General features: G+C 33.8%; 2 protein-coding genes across 2 annotated transcripts in view; both read right to left on the reverse strand.

Moving 5' to 3' along the window:
• Window positions 1–9,905, reverse strand: part of LOC116846844 (nicotinamidase) — a 512,425-nt gene extending 502,520 nt beyond the window's left edge. Inside the window, exons 1-2 of the mRNA XM_032821180.1 lie at window positions 9,620–9,905; window positions 8,586–8,830 (exon numbers count right to left, since the gene is read on the reverse strand). Of these exons, the coding sequence (XP_032677071.1) occupies window positions 8,586–8,830; window positions 9,620–9,814 (440 nt within the window). The 5' untranslated portion in view covers window positions 9,815–9,905. The remainder of the gene's footprint in view (window positions 1–8,585; window positions 8,831–9,619) is intronic.
• A 230-nt stretch (window positions 9,906–10,135) lies between these two features.
• On the reverse strand, window positions 10,136–12,577 carry LOC116846845 (exosome complex component RRP4). Its single transcript, XM_032821181.1, has 3 exons — window positions 12,274–12,577; window positions 11,973–12,213; window positions 10,136–10,899 (listed from the first exon to the last, which is right to left on the reverse strand). Exons 1-3 carry the CDS (start codon window positions 12,414–12,416, stop codon window positions 10,387–10,389), a joined length of 897 nt encoding a protein of 298 aa, XP_032677072.1. The 5' UTR covers window positions 12,417–12,577; the 3' UTR covers window positions 10,136–10,386.
• Between the last annotated feature and the right edge of the window lie 194 nt (window positions 12,578–12,771).

Raw genomic sequence — 12,771 nt, forward strand, 5'->3', positions numbered from 1 at the left:
GTTGGATCGTCCCCGCGGGTGGTTTTTATCTCCTGCTTGGCTGTTTTCTGTTAGCGAGAAACTGTGGCGCCTAGCGGCGACGTGCCTAACTAACGCCGCGCCAGATTGATTCGGATTGACAACAATATGGATTAGAATTTAATGATTTCGGATTAAATATAATGCGCGAAAGCGATATTAAAACCGATTACGATTCGTACAGAATTAAAACCGATTACTTTTTAATCCAGGCGCGGATTGAACCGATTAAAAGTGATTAAAACTGATTAAAACGAATTACATTTTAATCGGTTTTAATCGAATATTTACGGCAGGGTAGCTCACACCTAATGGTCGCGAAACGAATCATGGTAAGCCATAAAATATAGACCTAGTATATCTGTGCATTTGAGAAGTGGGAGTAAGGACTCTCATGTAGAAAAGGATCTATTCTATTTTGTGGGTGTGCGCTCTCTTTCTTTCTCTCTCTCGAGAAAGGAAATTGAAAGCATAGACATAGTATAAAAATTTGTTGAAGTAGATATCCTATTGTGAATCAAGCTTGAATACATATATTTTCATAAATATAAAAGCAACATTAATGTTGTAATAGAATGAATACTACGGTTGAAGTTCCAAGACTATTTCTTAAAAAATCAGAATTTACTACTATGGTCCGCCATATTGCATCCGCCATCTTGAATTTCGGAATTCTAATGTTAATTTCGTAATCAGTGAGTCCAAAAACCTTTATGTTAGAAGTTTTAAAATAATCCGTTGGAAAACAGTAAAATACGCTACATGCGCCATATTGAATCCGCCATTTTTGAAAAAACCTAGGGTGATGGAGCAAAACGGGACCTGGATTCGGATTCAGGGGCTCAAAATACATACCGGAAACCTACTCCGGTCCGAGTAAATTTTTGAAAATTTTTTTTTGTAGACCTGTGTTATTATTGTTTCTTTACTTATTGTTCAATAATCTGATTTAATTACCTTCGTCATAGAATCTCTATGTTTCTTCGTAACGTAACGTAACGTAAAATTTTTGTGCGTTGTCGTACGTTCAGCTTACGTCTCACGTAACATAAGGTTGTCACGTAAGAAGGAACTACGGCAATGTTTGTGCGCTAGTCCTAAGCTGATAGAAACCAATTTGGCGACAAGCAGTTCCTCTCGCATGCCTGACCCCTCTGACCACATGTAGCTCCATCCCCCTATTCATTAGTCCGTGAAAGCACCTATACTGAAGGGAGCCATGGGGGTGCATTTAAATTCCCTTCCCGAGTACACTCTGTTACTAGAAACACTATAGTATATGTTACATAGATTGCTTTCCAAGAGACACAAGTCGACACAAACTAGAGATTCCCGATTCTGAATCGATTCGATTCTTTCCCCAAAAATAGGCTTATTCATGTTGTTTGCGCTCTTCGCACTTTTCGTATTTAAAACTAGACAGAAGTATGTTGGAATGTCTCGAAGAAGCAAAAACAAGACAACCAACTCGATTGTTTCTTTCAAACGTCTGATTAGGCATCCATCTTTTTTTAAAAGCGAAAAGTATGAAACATGCAGCACAAACAATCTTTTTTACCTAAATTTGTTAGGGGAAGAATCGAATCGAGTAAGAATCGGGTATCTCTAATAGCGAATTCGGTTGCTTGCACTAGTGTGCACTGAGTGCGCACTAAGGCTTGTTCATAGTATGTTATTATATTTAAAGATTGTCTTAAATAATTCTCAAATAAATTCTCAAATATTTTTAACCATAATATGATATGTATAACATCCGTACGAATCATTTTATTAGTTAAAATGTTTTTAAATATGTATTTAAGATACGATCTTAAATATAAGAATGTACTGTAAACAAGCCTTAATGCGCACTCAGTGCGCACTAGTGCAAGCTACCGAATTCGCTATAACACAAATATCATTCTATCTTTGTTCCATATTCAGTGAGTAACAAAGACAGGATGATACTTGTGCCGACTTGTGTCTTTTGTTGGAAAGCAATCATATACTATAGCACTTCTAGTACTAGAATGCACACGGGTAGGGAATTTGAACGCAGCAATGGTGTTTGATGGAGAGGCTATCTTTCTACAAGTTTCGCTGACTGGTTAAATATAAAGTGAGACAGGATTGCGTTCAGATTTCTCATCCGGGTGCACTTTATTACTAAAAACACTATAGTATATGTTACATATACTATAACACTTTTAGTAATAGAATACACCCGGGTGGGGAATCTGAACGCAGCCTAGAGTGTGCCATCGAGAGTTGTTTGTTGGAGAGGCTATCTTTGTCTGAGGTCCGCTGATTGGTTAAGTATAAAGTGAGATAGCTTTACCACCAATCTATGTAGACCGTAGGCTAACTCGACTCACTCCAGTATGTATAGAGCTCATTGGAGGACTAAACGCGGACTCACCTTGTGACCAATCGTAATCGATTATTCTTGTAAAAATCAACTGCGATTGATTACAGTATAGGTCAGTCAGCCTTTAATCCTCTAGGTGTAAACTAAGCATATGATAGTTACTAAACCCGATTAACATTAGTTTCAGTTTAATCGCCGTTACATTGGCTTGGTTTACATCGTGCACTTGATACGCGTATTAAATAATAACTTTCTATTAGATAATCTTAATATCGATGATATATATAAACAACGGTATATTAAGCTGGTATAATACTCATCAACAAAACATATTGTATTGATAGAATGCGTTGCTGTTAACATGCATTTTCGATATTAAGATTATCTAATAGAAAGTTACTATTTAGTACGTGTATCAAGTGCACGATGTAAACCAGGCCATTGAAGCATGTTCATTTAGACCATGATTTTTTTGGAACATGCCTCGGCGTTTTCCAAGTATTCCCCTCAAATTATTGGCCGGTATTCATAGGCTTGGTTTACATCGTGCACTTGATTCGCGTACTAAATAGTAACTTTGTATTAGATAATCTTAATATCGATAATATATATAATCAATGGTATATTAAGCTGGTATAATACTCATCAACAAAACATATTGTATTGATAGAATACGTTGCTGTTAACATGCATTTTCGATATTAAGATTATCTAATAGAAAGTTACTATTTAGTACGTGTATCAAGTGCACGATGTAAACCAGGCCATTGAAGCATGTTCATTTAGACCATGATTTTTTTGGAACATGCCTCGGCGTTTTCCGAGTATTCCCCTCAAATTATTGGCCGGTATTCATAGGCTTGGTTTACATCGTGCACTTGATTCGCGTACTAAATAGTAACTTTGTATTAGATAATCTTAATATCGATAATATATATAATCAATGGTATATTAAGCTGGTATAATACTCATCAACAAAACATATTGTATTGATAGAATACGTTGCTGTTAACATGCATTTTCGATATTAAGATTATCTAATAGAAAGTTACTATTTAGTACGTGTATCAAGTGCACGATGTAAACCAGGCCATTGAAGCATGTTCATTTAGACCATGATTTTTTTGGAACATGCCTCGGCGTTTTCCGAGTATTCCCCTCAAATTATTGGCCGGTATTCATAGGCTTGGTTTACATCGTGCACTTGATTCGCGTACTAAATAGTAACTTTGTATTAGATAATCTTAATATCGACGATATATATAATCAATGGTATATTAAGCTGGTATAATACTCATCAAGAAAACGTATTGTATTGATTGAATGCGTCATCGTTGATATGCATTGTCAATATTGAGATTATCTAATAGAAAGTTACTACTTAGTACGCGTATCAAGTGCATGATGTAAACCAGGCCATAGTCTTCCGATCTTATACTTAAGATCATCTTAAGTACTGTTTTAAGAACTTAAAAACTGTCATGAACTAATCAAAGAGCCGTATTCGCATCTTAAGATATTAATTAAGACAGTCTTAAAATAAGAGAGTCAATTCTTTATCTCGAAACGAAGTGAAAATTACAAAAGTGAGCACATTCACTAGGCACTGACCAATGAAATTACGAATATTCTAGTATATTTGCTCACTTTTGTAATTTTCACTTCGTTTCGAGATACAGAATCGACTCCAAGATTTGACTGTGAATACAGACCATTAACTGGTAATTGATGAGAGGGCTAAAGAAGGTCTGAAACCATATAAAGAGAGAGAGAAAGAAAAAGAGAAAAAGAAAAATAGAAACCAGATTAATATTGTTGGATAAACGCGTATAGTTAGGCCGGTGTCCCATTAAGCGGAAATTCTTAGCGGAATGAAACACGCGCACCAATCACAGTTACTCCAATCTTTTCGTAAATAGATTGGAGTAAGGGCCAGCGCACGAACATTGCCGTAGCTCCTTACGCCATCTTACGTAACAACCTTACGTTACGTGAGACGTAAGTTGAACGTACGGCAACGTAAGAAAATTTTACGTTACGTTACGTTACGAAAGAACATAGAGATTCTGTGACAAAGGTAATTAAATCAGATTATTGAATAATAAGTAAAGAAACAATAATAATTTATATTTACAGTCATAATTAGAAATGTCTATATTGAGCACATATTAATTTTATTAAACTGTTAAATGTATCTGTACAAAATTATAAACATTGCATTATAACATCTTCCCAACACTATGTATAGAATATGTTTGATATATAAATATTGAAATAAAATTTTAGGTTCTCAAGTCAACAAATATGAAAACATCAAAGTCTATGAAGTTAAAATTTTTATTGTTGTCATTATTCTTAATTTATTATATGAGACTAAAACGGAGAAAAACACAAAAGATGGCAAAATAGAAGATGGCTCGTGAGACCAATTAATCAACAGAGAAAACAGCAAGGAAAATATGAAAATCTATTTCAAGAATTAAATACTGATGAAGACGGGAGCGGTGCACTTGGACACGGTGCATTTGGACACAGCCAATCACAGCACCGTGTGATTAGAGACATTTGTCCCTTGGTCCTTGGAACAGCGACTTGTGATTGGACTGTGTCCAATTGCCCCGTGTCCAACTGATATACACCCGATGAAGACATGTTTGTCAAATATGTCAGGATGAATGTTCAATATTTTAACAAGTTATCAACCATGCTAAGACTTTATTTGGTAAAAGAAAACTAAGAAAGCTCTGTCTCCGGAACACAGGTTAATAATAACATTAAGGTAAATATAGTTTATTAGTAAAAAATTGTTTGATGTAACTACTTCTTAAATTTTTAGTTATGTTTAGAAAACATTGTTAGAAAAAAATGTTTCACGAAATTATAAACTATATAGCAAAAATTGTGATACGTTTTTCAGATATCTTGCAACAAGGAATTCAGTAGCAAGTATTGTATTTTCTTCTCGAGTTGGACAGTCAACTGTTAGTTAATGAAAGAAGTGTGTCTAGTTATTGTTAATACATTACAGCTTCTATAATTAGCATGTCCAACTGAAGAACAGTGGAAGAACATTGCTGATGGATCATTATACGAGTATATAATGGAAACGTAACATCTACGATAAAAAAATCCAGGCATAGAGATATTACTTTCGGGAAGATAAGCACGTGAAGTGGACAAATTAAGTCCATTATTTTTTAAATATTTTCCAATAATTGACGATTCAAAAATGCCTTCGTCACTATGTCCTCCATAGGCTCCTATATCAACTAAACTAAATCTATATAAATGATTAGATATTGCTATAAGAACAATGATTGTTTCTTATAATTAAAATACAAGCTTCCAGAATTAGAAGGATATTGCAAAACTATGTGTTTTCCGTCATTAGCTCCAAAGCAGTTAGGCATATTCCATCGGTTCCAGTATCCATCAGCAATATTCTACCACTGTTCTTCAGTTGGACATGCTAAATATAGAGGTTGTAATGTATTAACTAGACACACAATTGCGATGTCCTCCTAATTCTGGAATGTAATGTATTAACAATAACTGGATACATTTCTTTCATTAACTGTCTAACAGTTGACTCGAAAAGAAAATGCAATACTTGCTACTGAATTTCCTGTTGCAAGATATCTAAAAAACGTATTTGCTACATTTTCACAATTTTTGCTACATAGTTTATAATTTCGTGAAACATTTTTTTCTAACAATGATTTCTAAACATAACTAAAAATTTAAGAAGTACTTACATCAAACAATTTTTTACTAATAAACTATATTTATCTTAATATTATTATTAACCTGTGTTCCGGAAACAGAACTTTCTTAGTTTTCTTTTACCAATTAAGGTCTTAGCATGGTTGATAACTTGTTAAAATATTGAACATTTCTCCTGACATATTTAACAAACATGTCTTCATCAGTTTTTAATTATTGAAACAGATTTTTATATTCTCCTTGCTGTTTTCTCTGTTGATTAATTGGTCTTACGAGCCATCATCTATTTTGCTATCTTTTGTGTATTTTTCTCCGTTTTAGTCTCATATAATAAATGAAGAGTAATGACAACAATAAACATTTTAACATCATAGACTTTGATGTTTTCATATTTGTTGACTTGAAAACCTAAAATTTTATTTTAATATTTATATGTCAAACGTATTCTATACATAGTGTTGGGAAGAGGTTATAACGCAATGTTTATAATTTTGTACAGATATATTTAACAGTTTAATAAAATTAATATGTGCACAATATAGACATTTCTAATTATGACTGTATTTCTAATTATGAAAGATAAATTATTATTGTTTCTTTACTTATTACGTATGTTTCTATGTAGTAACTCTACGTAGTAACTCTATGTTTCTGTAACGTAACGTAAAATTTTTGTGCGTTGCCGTACGTTCAGCTTACGTCTGACGTAACGTAAGGTTGTCACGTAAGATGACATATGGAACTACAGCAATGTTCGTGCGCTGGCCCTAAAGCGAGGAGCACAGACTCTTAGGGCTATCGCACACAAATTGACATAACTGCATATACATAGCATAAGACCGTATGTACCAATGAGCATCGAGTATTAAGTCGTCATATTGGTGTTCGATGCTTAATATTCGATGCTCATTGGTCCATACGATCTTATGCTATGCATATGCAGTTATATCAATTTGGTGCGATAGCCCTTACATAAAGGCATAATGCATAACGCATAAGAAAATTTACCAATTAGAGTCCTTCATTTTCATCGTGGCAATAGAAATGAGGATTCTGAATGGTTAATTATCTTATGCGTTGTGCATTATGCTTTTATGCAAGAGTGTGTATTTCCCACTTAACTGTGGGTTTCCAATAGAGATGCCCGATTCTTAATCAATTTGATTCTTTCCAAAATTTAGGAAAAAAGGGTTGTTCGTGCTGTTTGCATGTTTCATACTTTCGCTTTTAAAAAGAAATGGACGCCTAATCAGACGCTTGGAAGAAACAATCGAGTTGGTTGTCTCGCTTTTGCTTCTTCCAAACATTCCAATATACTATTGTCTGGTTTTAAATGCGAAAAGTGCGAAGAGTGCAAACAACATTGTTAAGCCTGTTTTTGGGGAAAGAATCGAATCGATTCAGAATCGGGCATCTCTAGTTTCTAATTGCTTAACACATCTTGACACACACATACACAGAAATGCACAAAATGTAAAGGCTCATCTACAATAGCTGTAAAAATATGTCTGTAAGGCTGTAACGTGAGCTGTCAACGAATGAAATTCATTTCGCGTCTTACAGCCTTACAGCCATATTCTTACAGAAATTGTAGACGAGCCTTAACGTTGTGCACAACTCAATTGGAACAAAATGTGTACTAATGTGTACTAATGTGTATGTATGTCGGATAGAGTTAGGATTATTTTTCAACATGTCCATACCTTGGTATTTTTTAATAATAAATAATAAGATCTAAATAATAAAAGAGGTACTATCCATTTCACGTCGCAAATGCCAATCTCTTCTCAAGCCGCAATGCTTATTAATTTTAATTGTCATTAGAAAACACTAGTTACACAGTCAACTAGTAACCCTCGAACTGAGTACGGATGTGTAGTGTTGTGTCGACGATTACGACAATTGAAATGCAACTTGTATCGCCGTGTGCATGAAAGTGTCTAGGGATATTGTAACTGGAAAGCACCCTGTGATTGATGCGCGCGTTCCGTTCCGCTAAAAATTTCCGCCTAATGGGATTCCGGCCTCAGTGCTTTGCAATATTAATAAATCAATCAATAAAATAAATAAAAAACGAAATTCGATCTCCTTCTCTCTTACTTCATGATTTTAAGTAAAGTTAGATAGTTTTAAGCTTAGATTCGATTTCAACGCGAGTTTATCAAATTAAATTTTCCAATCGCATGGATCAATTTAGCAATTGGACAATGCAATTAGACAATTCCGTTGATTCAATTAACCGATTTGATTACCTTGCGTTAGTAAAATTGGACATTAGATATTTTATACATGTATATTACGTTTTTTACATATTTTACGTAATATACATGTATATTACATATAAAGTAAAACACCGTAGAATTTATCAAATGTCCCAATCCTGCCTGGAGCCATATATTGAAGGAAGGAAGGAATATCGCTCAGCTAAAAACAGCCCATGATCCTCTCCTTCTTCTCTATAGTATAAAATTTATAGGATTTATAATATGTTAATTACCTGAGATGTAAATTGTCGATGAAGGACACGTGATCCACAGGATGCCAATCCAAAGAATAAAATACAACGTCGAACGGCACGGTTTCTAGTATTCGATTAATTGGTTCGATCACTTCCGAACCATCATGTTGCGCAGCGCATTGCTTTATATTCAGTGAACCTGTTATGAAATCGTTCTGCACGTCCACGATTAAGAAAGCACTTTTGGGTCGAGTGCATGTTTTAATCCATCGATTCCAACAAATCTACGATAGCATATACAAATAGGAGCAAGTGCCAAATTTATAAAATAATTTCATAAAACAGTAAAAAATTTTACTACAAAAATGGACGTTATGATTGGCTGCGTTCATCAGAGAAAGCTGCTTTGTAACTGTGTAAAATTCGTGAATCTAATTGGAGTATGCTCTTAATTTTGGTTGAATCCAAAAGCATGTACCAATCAGACTCACGAATTTTACAACAATTGCAAAGCAGCTTTCTCTGCTGAACGCAGCCATTGTTAATTGATTAATGTATGTTTATTTGTATCAATCAATATAGAGATTAGTAAATCTAAATTAATAACTGTAGAAGTAAAACGTTGAAAGAAGGCACAAAGAAAACGTTATTTTTTTTAATATTTTTCCAAAAAAAATATAAGAAAAAAAACATAACATATCCTCAACGTATTCTTAACCTCCCATCTATATTAGGGTTTCTATATGTGTTCCTTTTGGGTGCTCACGCGCTGTAAGCGTTATTCTATCTTTATCACTCATTAGATGCGGAAGAAAGATAGAATGACGTTTATAAGCGCTTAAAGCACGTGAGCACCCAAAAGGAATGCAACCTAGGTGATTTAAGCTTTAAAAACTAACCAATCACAGTCAAATTTGAGGAGAATAATTGACTGTGATCGGTTAGTTTTTGAAGCTTAAGACTTAAATCTACTAATGTAGATGGGGGGTAAAAGATTTCTCGTCGTTTTAAAACAATCTTTAAGATAAACGACTAATACGACTGTTAATATTTTAAGCATCCTTTGAACGTACCTCAAATTCTTCTCTATCAATCATACCATCGCCCTTGAGATCGAAAATCGAATACACTTCCCGCAATTGCTTTTCCTCGAAACCATAAATTTTGCCCCGATCGTTACGAAATAACGCGCGACAAATAAGTTCGAATTCAGATATCGACAGAAAACCGTCGCCGTCCTTATCAAAGGCATTAAAACATGCGTCCATGTCTCCGTTGCTCTGTCGACTATGACGCGTTTCTAAGACTATTTGTTTAATCAATACTCATATTAATGGCGTGTGCGATGACATCGCTTATAGCTGGACCGTCTTGCCAAGTGTGTGTGCTTTATATAATATATATATATATATATATATATATATATATATATATATATATATATATATATATATAAAATGTTGCAGTATTTTATACACATTGTTCTTTTTGTCGTTACTGCATCATTTTACAATTCTCTCAAAAAAGCGCGAAGGTGTATTTTATTTGTATCATTCTTCTAACTTATATTGGTTTATGAAAAAAGTATAAACTTTCTCACAAATTTTACCCTTTATTTGCCATAATCACAAAATTAGTAATAATAAATGAAAGGAACATCGATGAATTTCAATTAATTGAATAAATTCACTTAATAAAAATCGAATTATATAAATTTTATAAAGCCTATTCTAATACCTATTCTTGTTTGATCTATGGATTTTTATTTGCGATGGCACATAAATTACAGCATATTATTATTTAATTTTCTAGTTCAACCATAATCAGCCGGGTTAAATCATTACTGTTCAAGTCTCTGATGCGTCAACAACGATACATCGATCATCGCTTCAGGTTCCAACAGTTCGCTCACCGTATACTTCATCGATTCTTCATAAGCGTACGTCACCGACGTATCGGACAACAACATGTTGCACTGGGCTAGAATCAACACACAATTGCGTAATCGTGCGCATACCTCACGGTTCTCCTGCGGAATACGCGAAAGGTCTTCTGTGAAACCACCCTCCGATCTGTCAGCATTCTGAGCATTTGCGCCAATCCATACATAGCCGTTGTTGCCAAGTATTAGACTGGCACCGTTTTCCAAATTGTGAAAGTGTGTTTTTTTGCGCTGTATCAGCATTGGTGGTACCTTCAACATCATACCTTGAGACAGTTTACCATACTTCAGTACACGAGTATGCAACGAGAGTGAGCTATCAGCGAAGATCGATTGTACTTCAGCACAAATCAAGTCGCCTTCCTGCAAATATCTACGCATTGTCTGCTCATCTTCGGCTGATCTTCTTCTCTATATAATATCGAAATATTTTATTTGATTTTACCTTAAATAAGTGATTAAATGAACAAAAACAAAAAAAAGGAGAATAAAAGAAATATTTAAAACCTGGCAGGAGCTAAGAGTAATTGTACTTTGCCTTTGGAAACTTCATGTGACAAGAGCGCGAAATACTGTTCTGTGTATATAGTTGTGTTTATATATATATAAATACTAATGCATCATTCGCACAGACTGCAAGTTAGCGTACTTTGGCTATACTTTTCATAGTATCTCCAATTTTTCATATACTGCCTTGCAAATGTTACATTTCCTTCACAAATGTTTTTCAAAGATGTCTTTATAGATAACTATGAAGAGACAGAGTCGATTTTTGCAATCAGGCCCTTAAAAATTTACAGTGAATTAAAATATGGACTCATACATTTTCCATGCAATGCTCATTCAATTATATTACTGATTTTTATTTCGATCCTTTTTCTAAAAAAAAAAAAGTGCTCTATACATATGTACAATTTTCTTTTTTTATTACAATAATAACAATTACAAACTGATCCTTCTCAGATTTTAGTCAGGAAATAAAATATCTGTTTTGTGGATTTTAACACGAGGTCTCCATAGTCATCTTTCCTACCAGCTCTTAATAAATTATCTAACCAATTGAAGAAATTAAGTTTTGGATACACTAATTAACATAATAGTTATAACATACATACAATGTATTTATAAATCTGTTCTTTTTAGGTAAATTAGGTTGTACTTTTTATCTTTAGAATGAAATAAATATATAATCTAGATATATAAATATATAATTTTTAGAATAGAAAAAAAGGATACAAAATTTCAATGTAGCACTAACTTACTTGAAACAAGCTTTAGGTTATTAAGATTTTTAATTATACACTTTACTGATCCAATATTTACAAATTATTTTAAAAAATAGTAACAACATATGAAATCTATCACTTTAACTTTTATATTTACAAGAAATTTATAATGAAAGCAATACTGTGTCTTACTAACAATTATTATATTCTTTATATATACAAAGAAACAAAAATTATGTTTATATGTATATTTCTTACCAATTCACCACCTGGAAGATTAACACTAGACAATAGTAATACAGAGTCAAGCTTGGAATTTGTATCAACCTTCCAACGTTTTTGTTGTACTTCCGTTACTCGTCCTACTATTACATCACCGATTTCGCCTTGATAACGCGCCTTCAGAGGTCTGATTGATATAAGTTTGTTTACTTTCTCTAATACTCCACTGACTGCGGCACGCAATGTGTTGTCTTCATCTACATAGGTACCATGGCCTCTAACAAAATATACATTTAATTATTATAATTGTACTGCATGCAATACAAGATATATTTACCTCAGGAAATCCGGCTGGTTGGATATCTCTTCGCCAGGCGTGTAGAGTCTCGTCTGAATGCCCCCGTTAGTTGTCAAATTAAAATCTACTCTATTTATCGCCAATCGAACGTTTATAAGCGGATAATCGTCTCTACTCCCCATTCTCTACTTCAACAATATTTTAAAAATTCGAATTTCACACAATTATTTGTTTAACTATCAATTGATGTTGATAAACAAAGTATTGAGATTACATCGTGGAAAATATAAACACGTAAAACGTAAAGGCCTTTGCACAATGCCAGGCTACAGCTTTGACTATATAACCATGGACCGCTAGCCGCTATCTTATGCTGCAGCAAAACGTCTGTCAACATCTGCAGCGCCGCCAAGACCAAACAACGGCTATTACGTAAACTATCACATACTTGTGATTTCTATTTTACCATGTGAAAGATATTTTGTGTGTGTGTCCGTGATCATAAATTGCAGTTATCATTAAAATACATGAAAAATT

The sequence above is a fragment of the Odontomachus brunneus genome, unplaced genomic scaffold (assembly GCF_010583005.1).
Source record: "Odontomachus brunneus isolate Ranch 3 - 2012 unplaced genomic scaffold, Obru_v1 Obru_scaffold_070, whole genome shotgun sequence".
NCBI lineage: Eukaryota > Metazoa > Arthropoda > Insecta > Hymenoptera > Formicidae > Odontomachus > Odontomachus brunneus.

Excerpts from the sequence above, each read along its gene's own strand:
- LOC116846845 (XM_032821181.1), bottom strand. The coding sequence starts at position 12,416 with ATGGGGAGTAGAGACGATTATCCGCTTATAAACGTTCGATTGGCGATA. Across the intron at positions 12,214-12,273 it reads AACCAGCCGGATTTCCTGAG|AGGCCATGGTACCTATGTAG; the intron begins GTAAATATATCT and ends ATATTTTGTTAG. Across the intron at positions 10,900-11,972 it reads ATCTTCCAGGTGGTGAATTG|AGAAGAAGATCAGCCGAAGA; the intron begins GTAAGAAATATA and ends GATATTATATAG.